General features: G+C 38.6%; 1 protein-coding gene across 4 annotated transcripts in view; it reads right to left on the bottom strand.

Moving 5' to 3' along the window:
* Positions 1–16,805, bottom strand: part of UBE2Q2 (ubiquitin conjugating enzyme E2 Q2) — a 78,463-nt gene that overhangs the window by 48,765 nt on the left and 12,893 nt on the right. For all 4 annotated transcript variants that reach the window (XM_030578885.1, XM_030578882.1, XM_030578884.1 and 1 more), the window contains exon 2: positions 5,158–5,262. Coding sequence is in view for 3 of the 4 variants with exons in the window: in XM_030578882.1 (XP_030434742.1) it covers positions 5,158–5,262 (105 nt within the window). In the remaining variant the exon portion in view is untranslated. The remainder of the gene's footprint in view (positions 1–5,157; positions 5,263–16,805) is intronic.

The raw sequence follows: 16,805 nt of genomic DNA, 5'->3' as shown, positions 1-16,805 counted from the left end.
GCTTCTTTACTCTTAAGCCACTCCCTGCCTGTGGTAGCTAGCTCCTCTCTCTTGTGTGGTCCAGGATGGCTAACGGGACACAGTTACTTCTGGGCCCTGCTTGGAATCCCTGGCTGTCTGACTAAACCACTCGCCTGTCCCTCTGAGGCCCGGGACAGGCAGTATATCCTATAAAACTACAATGGTGAGATGAACAGGTCACTGCTAGGTGTCACTAACAAAATAAGTAACTTTCCCTACGAAGGTAGCATTCCTGATGAAGTGCATAACGAAAAATCTGTGTTCACTCCTCCAGCCATGAGCTTTGTATTTGCACACACAAAACAGACACTGTGCATATATGCAATGCAATTCAACAAGACAAACCATGGACAAGTTTGTGACAAGTTTTACTGCTTTGTCACAAGTTCTCATGTAGTTCTCTAAACTAGGGCTGTTGATTAAAACGCAGTTAACTAATGAGATGAACTCAAATTAATTGTAATTAAAAATCAATCACAATTACATCGCAGTTTTAATCACACTGTTAAACAATGGAATACAAATTTAAATTCATTAAATATTTTGGATGTTTTTCTACATTTTCAAATATATTGATTTCAGTTACAACACAGAATACAAAAAGTGTACAGTGCTCACTTTTTATTTATTACAAATATATGCACTGTAAAAAATGATAGACAAAAGAAACAGTATTTTTCAATTACCTCATACAAGTACCAGAGTGCATATTTTTATTGTGAAAAAACAAAAAATCTACATTCGTAAGTTTGTGCTGTTATGCAACTGCACTCAAATAACAAAACAATGTAAAACTTTAGAGCCTACATGTCCACTCACTCTTACTTCTTGTTCACGCAATTGCTCAGACAAACAGGGTTGTATACATTTATGGGAGATAGTGCTGCCCAAAGTGAGAACAGACATTCACATGACACTTTTGTAGCCGGCACTGCAAGGTATTTACATGCCAGATATGCTAAACATTTGTATGCCCCTTCATGCTTTAGCCACCCTTCCAGAGGATATGCTTCCATGTTGATGACACTTGTTAAAAATAAATAAATAAATAATACACTAATTAAATTTGTGACTGAACTCCTTGGGGGAGAACTATGTCTCATGCTCTGTGTTTTACCCACATTCTGCCATATGTTTCCTTTTATAGCAGTCTCAGATGGATAACCCAGCATGTTGTTCATTTTAACATTTACACTTCAGATCTGACAAAAATGCAAAGAAGGTACCAATGTGAGATTTCTAAAGATAGCTACAGCACTAAACCCAAAATTTAAGAATCTTCAGTGCCTTCCAAAATCTGAGAGGGACGAGGTGTGGACCTTGCTTTCAGAGTTCTTAAAAGAGTAACACTCCAATGCAGAAACTACAGAATCCGAACCGTCAAGAAAGTTGATTTTTCTTACTGCTGATGGCATCTGACTCAGATGATGAAAATGAGCATGTGTCAGTTCGCACTGCCTTGGATCATTATTGAGCAGAACCCATCATCAGCGTGGACATGTGTCCTCTGGAATGGTGGTTGGAGTATGAAGGGACATATGAAACTTTAGTGCATCTGGCACATAAATATATCTTACAACACCAGCTACAACAGTGCCATGTGAACACCTGTTCTCACTTTCAGATGACATTGTAAATAAGTGGGCAGCATTATTTCCTGTAAATGCAAACAAACTTGTTTGTCTAAGTGATTGGCTAAATAAGTAAGAGGACTCAGTGGACTTGTAGGCTCTAAAGTTTTACATTGTTTTGGCTTTGAGCGCAGTTATTCTTTGTACATAATTCTACATTTGTAAATTCAACTTCCATGATAAAGATATTGCACTACAGTACTTGTATTAAGTGAACTGAAAAATACAACTTTTTATTTCTACAGTGCAAATATTTATAATTAAAAACAAATAAAATGAGCACTTTACACTTTGCATTCTGTGCTATAATTGAAATCAATATATTTGAAAATGTGGAAAAACATCCAAAAATATTTATATAAATAGTATTATTGCTTAACAGCATAATTATTTTTTTTTAATCGCTTGACAGCCCGAATCTAAACATAAAAGCAAAAGTATTCCGTGCTTATTGAATAATTTGTTACTATTGAACAATGATGAATTCACAAAGAGACTAAACAAGCCAAGCGTTTTGGAAAGTTCTTCAAACAAATGGTGTCTTAGGATACAATTGGCCATATGGTCTACTGATGATCACTGCCAGAACCTGAACACATAACCATCATTATAACCCCTCCTGCTAAAGGTTGTATTAAAAAGCTAAATTGTTCAAAACTAAACCAAGAACTACAGTGAGAAGAATGTTCCACTTATACCGAAAGCAACAAGGAAATCCACAACTGATGGTGAAGTTTACCATATTTCCTCTCATAAGTAGGTCCAACAGGGTGCATTAAGTCGTTAAGGGGGTGCCCCTTCAGGTATGTGCACATAGCATTATGGAGCCTCCAGGAGTGAACCTTGCAGCCTGCGTCAGACTCTGGTAGCAGGACTCATGCTAGCGCTCTAAATACAGCCATATAGACAGCACTTTGGACGGGACCTTAGGCTCTGAAGCCCATCCCCCTCCTTAGGGTTTGGCTACACTTGCAGCTGTACAGTGCTGGGAGTTAAAGCTGTCTTTGTACAGCTCTATAGGGAAAGCACTGTAGTGTGGCCACATTTGCAGCAGTGTTGGGAGTGGTGTATTATGGGTAGCTATCCCAGCATTCAAGTGGCTGCAAAGTGTTTTTCAAAAAAGGCGGGGTGGGGTGGAGTGTGACAGGGAGCGTGGATTTTTGGAGCTGACACTGTGTCAGCTCCCTGCCTTGCAAGTTCTAAGGACTTGAAGATGCACAGCACCAACCTTCAATCATTTTAAAAGTTTTGACCCCTTCCCCAACCCCTCTCTCATTCACTAAATGCAGATAGCCTTCAGACCAGATAAGCAGCTGCTCCAAAACGGACCCCTACTCCCTCTGGGCTGCTTCTCTCCTCAAAAAAAAAAACACTAGGGGATCCCCCTGCCTGCCTATGCTTGAGCAAACAGGAGTTGTGTTTGTTTTTTAGATAAACAGCTCCGGGAGCCCCAAATTCACAACAAAACAAAGAGAGGCATCGCAACAAAACAAAGTGTTATCTTTACTTAAAAAGCATTATGGGAAGGTTTTGGAGGTCAGTTACAGTGTAGTAAGATTAATCACTGTTTACACTGGCAGCCCAGTGCTGCAAGAACAGCGCTATAGTCATTATTCCCCAGGCTGAGGTGGAGTACAACCTGGCCTGTAGCCAGCGAGATACAGCGCTGTATGTACCTTGCCAGTGTGGATGGGGAGTAAGTTACAGCGCTGTAAAGCCACCACCAGCACTGTAACTTTCAAGTGTAGCCAAGCCCTTAACAATCTTTAGTACATTAGCGCAAGCTTCACTAACCCAAGTCTGTTGACCTGAGCTGGGAGCCTTCTTCCTGAAGGCTCCAAAATGCTTGTGTTGACATTAACAACTGAAGATGAAATTACCCTTTATGTCTAATTATTGGAAGACATGGTAATTTCCTTGCTATTTCTGCATGGTCTCCTAAATGTAGTTTATACTGTGCATTTTTACATCCAGATAATTAAAAGCCACATGTCAAGAACCAAGTCTACATGCTGAACATTTCCCCCCACCCTCAAACAAATGAATATATGATGAATCATATATAACCAATATTAATCCACATGGCAACTAATATCCTGCAAAAAAAATTAGTATCACCCCCCCTTTTTTTAAAAAACAAAAACCAAAAGCATTGTAGCAATCAAAAGTCACCTTCCTTAAAATACAAGAAAATTTCATTTTATTAGGCAGTTATATTTTACCCTAAAAAAAAAAAAATAAATAAATTACTAAATACACAGCCCTACCCCGCTATAACGCGACCCGATATAACACAGGTTCACATATAGTGCGGTAGCAGCGGGGCTCCGGTGGCGCTTTAAAGGGTCCAGGGCTCCGGCTGCTGCGGGTAGCCCAGGGCCCTTTAAATCACTGCCAGAGCCCTGCTGCTGCTACCCGGGGCTGTGGCAGCAGGGCTGGGCTGGCAATTTAAAGGGCACCAGCTCCTTGCAGCGTCTGGAGCCTGGAGCTCCTTAAATCACCGCTGCAGCCCTCCCACCGCTATCCCAATATAACAGCATTTCACTTATAACGCAGTATGGATCTTTGGGTCCCCGTGACCACATTATATCGGGGTAGCAGTGTACCTTTAAAAATAATGTTTTCTGATTTTTACAAATATATTTTGATTGGCATATCAGGTTTTTCTTCACTGTATTGTAGAGAGAGTTCATAGCATTACAAAAAACACTAAGCATATATGTATCAAAAATTAATAATTCTTCCAAATTATATTAAAATAAGCCATTCCTTCCTTGCACAGTATAAGAAAGTAATGTTTTGATTTGATACAATTCTAATAATTGCACCAAAGGGTTCTCACGCCAGAAATAATGCCACCAAATAGCCTTTACTGGTACAGAACTTTCACTCCAGCAGGTTTCAATTTAAACAATCTGTACATTACAGTCCTCCAAGTCCATCATGTCAGTGGCCAATTTCATTGCCACCTGATGCAAAGCTGTCTAGGACAAATTAGTTATCTGTTAAAAATCTTTCCTACTAAAAGCAAAGAGTCTGAAAAGTGTTCAGGTTTAAGTTTGAGAAATTTTACAGCTGTTGAAACCACAGTTCCAGCTGAATTCTGTAGCACAACTTACTCTAAAACCACACATTAAACTACTCCAAAAGTAATGAAATAATTATATTTCCATTATGCAGAAATTACCAATGACTAATATTCAAATGCTTCCCATTAAGAAATTAATAGGTTTTAAGTTCTTATGTGCAAAACTACTTTGAGTGCATAAGTTACATCACTGACAATTTAACAAATGTTCTCTCAGACAGTTTCAAGTCACGCAAAAAACTCAAGCCTTTTGGAATTACTATTTAAGTACTTTAAAAAGAGCTGCCTGTATTCTGATGTGAAAGTATATGCAAAACAGCCAAAAAAGTGTTGGGGTGGGAGTGCAGCCTTGCCACGTGAAACCACTTTTCATTTAATCTGAACTGCAGTTAAAGTAAAAAAACACTAGTTCCTCACCAGAGTATTGCTCTTCTTAATATCTTCTAATCGCTCCAACACTGAAGTCAGGTTTGGGTCATCTGATTCCACAAACCATATTGGTGATGAAGAGGGATAAGACTCCTGTAATAGAAATGATATAGTTAACACACAGCCATATCAATAGTTAAGTAATATTAGTGTCAGACTAATTTAAAACTGTTAGATTATGTAGTAGCATTGATGCTTTTACCTCAGATTTACTTTAAAGAAAAAAAAAAAACCACATTTTCCCCAGCCTCGCTACCTCAACTTGTTACTCAAGCCTCTTCCTGCAGTTTTAAACTTCAGCCTGTTTTTCTCTCAGTCCAACAGTGGACATAGATAAGATTGAGGTTTAAAACTAATTTTCGTCCACTTCTGAAGTTTAAATCTAGAGGGCAGTGGACACCACAGAAAGTCAGTGAACCTAGTACAGTCAGAGTCATTACATATTGTAAGCTAGACCTATATTTTGAAGGACAAGAGTCAGATATACCTACATCCCAATTTCCTGTTTGTCAACAAAGTTTTAGATTCACTGAAGTAAGTGAAACAAAAACATGAAAGCATTTGGTACCTATTCACAATACTGACAGTACTGCAGAAGAGGACCCAACATTTAACCCTGGAACAAGTTTCTCCTAACTGCTTTGGAAGTGTGCTCTAGTGTACATGAATAAATAATTCATTTAACATGTCCCCATTATGTCCTCCAAGACCAGGACTTTCAGAGGCACCAATTTTATCTATGCTTCTGCTACTGTGGGCTTCTGAAAAGCCCTCCAGAGAGTTTAAAGACTGCCTCCTGGAGAGCAGGGTCTCAAAAACCTACTTCAAGGCTGCTTTCAAGACACCACTATGACGGAAAAAGGGTTTTAAAATTTGTTTTATAGCAAAATGCCAAATATATTTATAAGCTAGTTAGAATAAAAAGAATTCTGCACAATCATAAAGCAAGTCTTTTATGCTATTTAGAAGATACTAAAGCTAAACTCAAAAAGTTAAAACTGCTACGCTACTTATAAGACAGGTTTACTACTCCATCCTGCACTTACTTAACATTCAATATTCCTACGAATTGTTTTTGCAGCTTTTTAGGAAATTCTCAGACTCTTCAGAAGAAGCCTGCTGTGAGAGTTACTGAATAACCCTGGTAGTTAGGATCAGCAGACCATCTGTCCCAGCATAGATAAGTTTGTAAAAGAGGAGTCTCTTCAGCTTTGTGCACTCCCCACAAAAACAGAGGCACAATTAAGGCTATGTCTAGTACACTACACTTTCAGTGACACAGCTGTGCCGCTACAGCCGTGCCACTAAAAGGCACGCAGTATAGCCACTGTTTGTTGGCAGGAGGGAGCTCTCCTGCAGACAAAAAACTTCCACCCCCAATGAGTGGTGGTAGTTTTGTCGGCACGAGAGTTGTCCCACCAACAAAGTGCTGTTCATACCAGCACTTTCTGTCATTCAGGGGTGTGTGTTTTTTTCCCCACAAAAGTTTTACTGATGAAAGTCCAGTGTAGACAAAGCCATAGGCTGGTACTGCCAGGGTCTGCCAAGCCCAAAGCAAGACAGCATCTTACAGTAGATGTAGTGTTGGAATGAGGAGAGAAGGCAGGTGGGAGAAACTCCAAGAGAAGGTGTATAAATGCTATACACTATACAGCACATACCCCAGTGCTTCAAGGTATTCTACCTGCCTCTAACCCTGTGGACATACACTATGCATAGGAACATGCACCTTCAGTATACTTGCATATCTCCCACATATTTCAGAAAAAAAAACAAAGCCACAATTTAACCTCATAGTAAACAAGATAAATCAAAGAACAAAATATATTTTGAGACACTATCATCACTTACACAACTGTATTTAATTTTAAAATTTTTAATATTTTTAAAGTGTATTTGCATTTGTAAGTAATGAAATATTGAGGCCTAACTTCAATCCTCTGCCATTCTTCAGAAATCTGAGATATGGGGAAATTAGCGGCTTCCCCCAGAAAGAGACACAAATTATGCAAGTCAGTAGTAAACTTTTGCCCACCCATCCCCATTTCCTTGATCATGACCACATGGCTAAGCACAACTAAATTGTGCCCAGGAGACCTCTGTTGATGGCCAAGTTCCATGCTTCACCTCCTCAGCCACTCACTGAACTTCACTAGTTTAGACATCCAGACATTGTCATCTGCAACCTATCAACACTATACAAAACTGGATGGGGGAGGGGAAGATGTATAACAAAAAAAATTAAAGGTTTTTTTAATTCACTGAAGCGCCATTGAAAACACCTCAAAAATATCTTTTCCAGGCTGTGAGTGCACTAGTATCTGCACAATCACTATGCTTAAGTTAAAGTTCATTTCACTGCTTACTAACTGCAAGATTACCGGTTGTTTTAGTGACTAATGAAATTAATGGTAGCATTCAAATGTGTACTATCACTATGTCCTTACACGGTTTCCTTCTTGTGATATTTATTCTTTGTTTGACAGTACCACAGAGAGTGTGCCGGGAATTTTTACAGAAGACATGATTCCTGCCCCTGACTTTTAAAATCTAATGTTACCATTCAGTCATTAAAACCCCAAACAAAGTTTTGAACAAGCTTTGGAAGTGAATATTACGGATAAAAAAATACTTTTCTAGATCTTCCTACTTAGGGTTAGGCATTTTGATCATTTGCAAAATCACTATGTTTTTAAAACAGATGTGCAGAGTATGTACTGTCAGACTTTTAAATAGAGAAACACTAGCATAGTAGAATTGGCTCTTATTAACAGTAGACCTGCTTTACAGATAATCCTAACTGAAGAAAAGCTGATTTTTTTTGCAAGAGGTCACAGGACTAGACAAGGTGCAGCAGGTTTTGGCAATAAAGATAGTTGAGTGCAGAATGCATCCCCAACATCATACAACAAAAAGACTCCAACCTCAGAGTTTATAAGATGTCAGTAGATAAGACTGCTTTATAGACAAATTCACAGAAACAAAATTCTACTAGTAACTGACAGTTTTATAAAACTCAGTTTTACAAGACTCCAGAGAAGCTACTTTTCCCTAAATGTACAAATTGCTTAAGAGTATCATACAGGAAGACTGTGTGTGTTACATAGTGAGAAGCAGTGTTAAAGAAAAAAAAAAAAAAAAGGTCATTTTCCCTTTGTTTTCAAGCATGCTGTAAATAAAGCAGGGCCCCTGAGATATCTATCAAGTTTTAGCTACCAGAAATAGTCGAAAGTGTTTTCCAAGATACAGAAATAATTCTCTGTCCAAGGCACCCAGAGTTTGGGGGGGCTTTCTGGGAATGAGCTAGGGTGAAATCAGGCCAACAAGTTTCCAAAAGTAGATTTGTGTTTATTAAATAAATTGTCCAAAACAGCCAGGTTTGGTTATTCACTTTCTTCCTTTTCTCAAGATATTTGTATGTTTAGTGGTCATCTTAATTCAATTTTTTATTCACAAACAGGTTCTTTGTGGAGCCTATTAACCTCCAATTAAGGAGCAAGTTTATTATTGAGCACCACATAGCACTCTTCCTTCCCCAACACCTTACACCTGACATTCTCAGCCACTGGCAACCTAGCCAATTTTACTTTGAAAGTGGGAGGGAGCAGGGTGCAATTCTTTCCAAGATTAAAGCCACTGAATGTGGTAGTTTTTGATCATATATGTCAGATGTCTTCCTATCTTAAGGATATTTTAGACACCCTTTTAGCAAAGGGTTACAATTTTTATCAGAAGACAAGCAATTTTATCAGAAGATAAGCAATACCACACTATACAAACTGATAAAATCGAAAGTTATACTGCATTTAAAATATTCCACTTTGTAGTAATGGAGATCTCTTTTGTAATAGTCCCATCCTCCTGCAATAGTATTGGGCCCTTCTATAACACTCTTCCATTTAAAGATTTCAAAGTGCTTCATGAATGAGTTAAGACTTACTTTTGTGAGGCAGAGACATTATGCAAGGGACTGATCCTGGAATCTGCATTTATATGACCACGGCTGCAGGATGAAGCCTTAAGATTTTCCTGCTGCAGAATATTTTCCAGGGGTCTGCCTACTCTAGCTACATCTCAAGACACTTAGAGCTTCCACTAATCACTATATAAAGTAACTACAGAAAATAGGATTGACAGGTGTCTGGTTTTCGACTGGAACAGCCGGTCAAAAAGGCACCCTGGCAGCTCTGGTCAGAACTGCTGACCAAGCCACTAAAAGTTCAGTTGGCGCAGGGCTGGAAGTCTCCCTACCTGACTCTGCAAAGCTTCCCAGCTCCTAGGCGGAGGTACAGATGGACAAGGTGGCTCTGCACGCTGCCTCCACTCACAGGTGCCACCCCAGCAGCTCCCACTGGCCGCAGTTCCTGGCCAAATGGAAGCTGTGGAGCTGGTGCTCAGGGCAGGAGCAGCACACAGAGCTCCCTTGTCCGTCCCTCTGCCTAGGAGCTGAGGGATATGTTGCCACTTCTGGGGAGCCACCCGAGGCAAGCGCCACCTGGAACCCACACCCTCTCCTGCACCCCAACCCCCTGCCCTAGCCCCTTCCCATACCCTGAACCCCTCATTTCTGACCCCACCCTGGAGCCTGCACCCCCAGCCCAGAGCCCTCATCCCCTTCTGCACTTCCAACCCCCTGCCTCAGCCTGGCAAAAGTGAGTGAGCGAGGGTGGAGGAGAGCGAGTGACAGATGGAGGGCAGATGGAGTGATTGGGGGACGGGGCCTTGGAGAAGAGGCAAGACAGGGGTGTTCAGTTTTGTGCAATTAGAAAGTTGGCAACCCCAACAGAGAAGTTGATATAGAGAGAAAGATCTGAGCAACTGACAGAGGGGTCCAACAATATTTCAACAATCCCTATGGGAGAAGTAAATATGCCAAAAATCCTTCCAACAAGAGACCTGATGTCACTGTCTTCTTCACAGACTTCATATACTAAGCTAGACAGTGATTCTATTCCAGAAAATTCTGATACAATGCCATGAAAAAACTAATAATTTAGATTCTGTAGATGAGCATATTAGAAATCCATCTGTCATTGTAATGAGGGGGAAGACAACCCACTGAAGGTGGAACAACAGAGGGCTAGAGGTCTGCACTGATTCTGACATGTAAATCAATCTGATTATATGGAAAAGAAAATGTGTTCTGCTTGGAGGCAGACTATTCTGGGATGTTCTTTCTGAGGGGCAGTCCTAAGTACTGGCTCAGAGCAAAGATCTGGTCTGCCTCCAAGTGCCACACAGAGAGTCTTCACCATGGGGCATTCCTTATCTGATATGGAGGGGATGGAGAAGCGTACCTTGAAAATAAAGCCTATATTACCAAGTTTTAGAAATCGTTAAAACAGCTGCTACAAGTCTGCAGAATTAAAATTTTCCTCCACCAGGCCTCCTATGCACCCACTGTAACTGAATTTAGCCACTGGTCTCCTGGTTTACAATTGAAAGTGTATATATAGATATAGGAGTTCTTGAACAAACGGAAATTTTTAAAGTCCTGTATTTTCTTTACATCCACAGGTGATCGCAATAAGTCATTCATTATATGCTGCAGAGATGACAAGTAAACTCCAAAAATTTTTGGATTTACTGAACCTTTCTAATTGTATTCTTGCCTTGGTAAAGAGAAGGAAAGATTTTAGAAACATTAAATGCTATTTGAGAGACCCAGATGATATACGTTATTCCATCCAGGCAAACGATCTCATGACAAAGAGACACTGTCAACTTCCATGGAAGCTGGGCATTTGGTTAAGTAATTTAAATCTTAAGTATGAATCTCCCTATTTAATTATCTTCCATATATTAGAGTGATTAGTTACTTGCCCAGAGTTGTGTCAACCTGCCTTTGGGTGCAAAGGGAGATGGGAGGAGACAACATCTTACTCACAATTCATTCTTCCAAACTATGCATTTGGAATCTGTGGGACAGTAGTTTTTTTTATTTATATTCTTTCCCTAGAATTCTAAAGGCTCTTCTCTCACACCACCACATGCCCCCAGCAGTACTAAGATATCCAGAGTAGACTTCTTCAGCTTTGTGAGCAAAATAACCTCAGTCTGGAGGACCCATGCAATACCTTCTGCACCATTTAGAATAACCAGTGTGTTGGGGAGGAGAAATGACAGCAGGGCAGCCTCCAAGACCACCACTAGATTTGTGGATCTGGTGGTCCTAATATGTAAGTTGGGTTGAGTGGCTGACAGGATATGCAGGTATCCTGCATTGGATGATGTTCACCTTCCCACCCTCCCTTCCCATTCCAACACTTAACTGGATTTTCTGCAAGTAAAGTAAATCTCACCCTGTGAGGAAGCATGTTAAGACACAGGCAATATCCAGTCTTGTTTTTGTATGGCACGATACACTTGTCATTAGGCACTTATTTTCTCTTCTATATTCTCAAGCTCTGTGTTTGCTTTTTCTACTTAAAAAAAAAAAAAAAAAAAAAAAAGTAGATTACAGTGACCGTATACTAAGCATAGTATTAATGGGAGTTGAACATGCAAAAGGAAAAGCATGTTCAAGTTCAATACCAGTCCTATGCAGTCAGTGCATGAGAAAAAAAAAAAAAAAAACTTAGCGAGTTAACATTTTAGTTTTTAAACTAATTGTGCATGCACACACTTGTATATTCCAGTCTGGCACATAATCAAGGTATTTAAAGTTGACTCTTAATGGATATAGTCACAATTGTGTGTGAGTGTAACAGCTTTTTAAAAAAAAGCTAAATAACATCAAAAGATTCTATAGATGAACAGATAATATTAACTATTCTGTGACATCATTTGTGTTATACTATGAGTCACCACCCGTTTTGGAATATGGAATATAAACAAGCTCTTCAAACATTCAATCTGTAAATATAAAGACGTCCAATTGAGATCTGTAATGAAACAAAAAGCCATGGTACTTCGGATATGGCAAAAAGTTCAACTGTACTCATGGTTTGGGAGGTCATCTGAATTACTCAGCAGAACCAGGACTTGTAAAAATTTACTAGATGACTAAACCTACCTACAAGCAGCTGATCTGAGAGGGTTGGTGGTTTGTTTTTTTGTAAGAGGAGGAGGGGTGGCATTGGGGTGTGAAGACGAAGAAAAGAAAAATATCCATGTGGTATATAGGGACAACAGCTTCACCTGTGCATCTCTTTACCAAAAAAAAAAAAAATTTATATATATAGCCCAGTTATGACATTTTAGGAAAGCAACCCTTCAATTTGAGAAATACCACTGTATTGATACCTACTGTTATAAATATTACTGTTATTTCTCAGGTAGTTGAAGGATACTTTACCTTGGGCCTTTTGCCACACAAAATTCAACCGGAGATGAGGTTGTATATTGTTTAGATGCAGAGTTACTGTTCACATTAAACGGTTGGCTGTCTTATTATAGCAGTTCTGGAAGGGAACAATTTCTTGCTCTCTACAATGAGAGCAGGAATGTGTTACAAGTAAAGCCTGCATGCTTAAATTTGTGTAGCTTTTTACAAGCTAATCTGTGTACTGTAAAAATTGCTCAGTAACAACAACCAACAACACTTGACATACTGAGCAATTACATCACATCTAAAGCGTACTGAGGCCCAAAGACAAAGGCTCAATGTTCACAGCCAACGTAGATAGTTACAACTCATAGTATCCTTACATTTGGGAGAGCCTTTGTACTAACAAGAGGCCAGATTTGTTGTGAGAAACCCCAAATCTTTGTCTAGTACCCACACGATATAAAAGCATCCAACAGCTAAACAATATCAAGATAGCTGTTAAAACTGGCCCATTAATAAAAGCCAAGGACATGAGAGGGAAGAGCTCTTAGGAGCTTGCCAATGAAGCACAATTTTAGAACTACATGTCAGTTAGTGTAATGCTTTTTCATAAAGCCACCACACAAGGAAGGATGAGAGGTTACACTGAGATACCACTAGTGTGATGTATCAGAGGGGTAGCCGTGTTAGTCTGGATCTGTAAACAGACGTATTGGAGAATGAGCTTTCGTGGCTGAATATCCACTTCGTCGGATGCATCCGACGAAGTGGATATTCACCCACAAAAGCTCTTGCTCCAATACATCTGTTAGTCTATAAGGTGCCACAGGACTCTTTGCTGCTTTCACTAGAATGATAAAATTCACACTGTGAAGCCATGGCTACATAGGCAGCAGGCTGGCTTAGCCACCGCCTTGTAGCTACAGTTACATTGCTAATTTTAGTGCATCGGTTTTAGCGGAGCAGGTATACATACATCCATCTGAGCAAGAATTACACCTCCCAGCTTTTGTGCAGATGTACCCTTAAAATGCATAGGGTTTATCCCTCACTAGACAACCTATTGTACTATTACCAAAGCCATAGTGGATAAATTTAGAAATCACTAGTTTTAATCAAGTCAGCAAGCAAAAAACCTCAGTTTAAGCCATCTAATTGAATCTTGGTTTTGCATTTGTACTTTTTAGTTACTTTCCTAAAGAAAGGTTCATTCTTTGTGGTTGGTTTAACCACCAAAACTGTTTATTTGAAACTAAATATACTCAAACTAGATTTTGTACTAACCAGGAGGATGCAATATAAACTCATTAGATATATAGATATAGATATCTTAACATAACTTAGAATACAAATGTTTCTTATTTGAAAATTGGCATTTCTTACTTCCAAGTTTAAAACAAAAAATCTAGTTTGTGTAAGTTACATTTAGATGGAAATTGGAATTCAACTGAGGATGCACAAAAACATTTAAAAAACTGTTTTTATTAATTAAAACTACTTTAAATGCACTGATACATTAGGAAAAAAATAAAAAATTAAAGACTTGTTTTGCATTTAAAACTGATTAAACAAAGTTTAACTGTAGAATCAGTGAGCTGACAGATGCAAAATGACTTTTATAAACCTTGAGTTGACCTCAAAAGTTGCAGATTTTTCACCTCAATTTTGTATTAAAAAAGCAGCATCTTTTTACTCATTACAATTTGAGGTGTCTGTGTGCGCGCTCATTAACGTAGTGTATTATGTTTCATTACACTGTTTTTAATAGATTACAATAGCTTTAGGCCTTAACATAAAAGTTTTCATTTCAAATTTTAACCAGATTTATTTTTAGAAAAGAGGCATGTGTAAAAAGCCAAAATTTTAAAAATAGATTTGTATCCGCCCTGAAAAAGGCAGACATTTTTAACTGCTTTTCCATCAGGGTTCCCTTACACAAGCCATGTAAATACCTACCACCTACTTCTTTCCATTAATGCACAATAAACAAATCCAACTGTATTCATACAGTTTCAGTTAAGCAGATATATTTTTTTAAAGTTTCCACATAATATAGGTAGAATGCTTATGACAATAAAAAGGTTATTTTTCTTTCACCCTCCCTACAGTCAAAAGCCCACATACTCTATGATAAGCAATATATGTTTTGTGGGAGATTCCCTGGATTGTGTGGCAGGAGTGCAGAAGACTAGAAGTTCTGTTAAAGCTTCATTTAAGATTAAAAAAAAAAATAGATAAAAAAGAGGCTATTATAGTAAGTGTTCCATATGTTCATATTCAGTTCATTAATTTTTATAAAAAATTCAATATGATGCTGTTCCTATACAGATTTTGTATTGACAAGGTATAACTATACTGGAAGAGAGTCATGAAGGTAACTCGAGGTTTTTGTGGTTATGCAGATGACAGTGGGGGCTTTAGTCATATGGGGAGGTGTGGGAGGCATGTTAGAGAAGAACTGTTCTATATAGGCTCTAATACTGTGCTCATCATGATAGTATCCAAGCCCTTTCAGTAGTGCATTAAGCAATGGAACTAATATCTGTCATGTATTTGTTCTTACTCCCTCCCTAGGGGGAGAAGTGTGTGCAGTAGAGTGTTTTGTTCATTGTTTTTTAAAAAAATAAATCCACACTCAACTATGTGTTTGATAAGTCAGGGATCAAAGAAATGTACCTTGCACTAAAAGTGGGACGTGGTGAGGTCTGTGATGGTACTCCGGGTCCTGGGGGAGTTTATTCGAGTCTTGGGCCAGCCTACGTGAGACAGATCTGACTCCCACACAGAAAAGCTTTACTCTTGTAGAAAGTTTTGTTAACATTAGTTAGAAGTTTCTGCTTGAAATAAGCAGAAAATAGTCAGCAAATATTTAACCAATCATTTCTAAGTTTCACAATTAAAACCCTGTTGAGAAGACTGCGGCAGTTCACACCTCTGAGCTATCATTTCAGCCTTTTATAGATTCAGGCAGACCATTATCTCACTGTACATATTTCAGTGTTTTCTTTGCAAGCATATAGATTAGAAATATTTTGTAAGTAAAATGAAAGTTTAGATTATGGATTACAATTCTGCAGCAGGTGGTGGACTCAGTGGCTATGGTGACCAGATGTCCTGATTTTATAGAGACAGTCTGGATTTTTGGGTCTCTCTTATATAGGCTCCTATTACCCCCCCACACCCCCATCTGGATTTGTCACACTTGACGTCTGGTCATCCTATCAGATGCATGCCAGGGCTGTATTCACAGGACAGTGACCACAAAGCAACTATATATACATGCATTAAGTGGGCAAATATTTGGGTGAGAGTTCTCACATGTGCTGGAAGCTATTCCAAAACCATGCAGCTTACAGTAAGTACAAGTTAGTTCTACAGAATTTTCTCGGATTTGTTACAGAATCTATAAGTGCAGCTGAATTGAAAAAAAGTTAAGACAGTAAGTAAAATATTTTAGAGATCAAGATTACTACTTTGGCATAAGGAAAAACCTTTTCAAAAACTTGTTTTTAATTTAAGATGGTCTAAAGTGTAATAATTCTGAAAAATAAAATGGATAGATAAAGCTGATTGCAATTTTGAGTCTCTCTACCCTGTGTAGACACACATGTAACCTCCCACCCCAGCCCATACACTTTTCCTAAAACAAAAAACACATACACAAAAAACCACCACCCACAGTTCTCTAGTATTAATACATCTTACAATAAGCCAGGGTATGTGCAAAGGAAGGTAATAGTCAAAGAATAGATTTCAGTTAAATTGTCATGGTCATGAATGTAGACATATGTCATAGGATACAGTTATTAGGCTTCTTGTCGGCAGAGTTCTATAGCCACTTAAGTTGGGTTTATTATTCAAGATAATACCTACTGTTTCAATGAATGCAATGTGTGAAACACCACATCAACCTTGGGGAGATTATGGGTTGGGTAAACCAGTCTAGGAAGAGAGTCTGCCAGACTGCACACATTTCAGTTGGCACATACCCTTGCTAAATGATTATAAAACAAACAAAAGAAAAGTATCTTGCTTATTGGTTTGTAGTTTTAATACTGAGTGGTATAATTAAAGCAAGCCAATGAGGATGGGGGAGAGAGAAGGACACATAAAAGAAGAGCATATTCTTATTTATTTGAACAATGAAAGGTCACTTTTTTTTTTTTTTTAAGAAGAAACTAGTAACTGGAATTTTTAAAAAGCTACACTATGAGGAGGTAAAGCAATATATATTTATTCTCTAACATATAGTCACCAAAATGTACACTTTAATATTATGCTTTTGATACTGTTCATACAAAAGATATTCACAGTTCAGGTGGATACCACTAAACTTTTGTGAAAGAACAAAACTCTCCTCCATACG

Source organism: Gopherus evgoodei, chromosome 10, assembly GCF_007399415.2.
Source record: "Gopherus evgoodei ecotype Sinaloan lineage chromosome 10, rGopEvg1_v1.p, whole genome shotgun sequence".
NCBI lineage: Eukaryota > Metazoa > Chordata > Testudines > Testudinidae > Gopherus > Gopherus evgoodei.
This window is presented reverse-complemented; position numbering and strand designations above follow the sequence as displayed.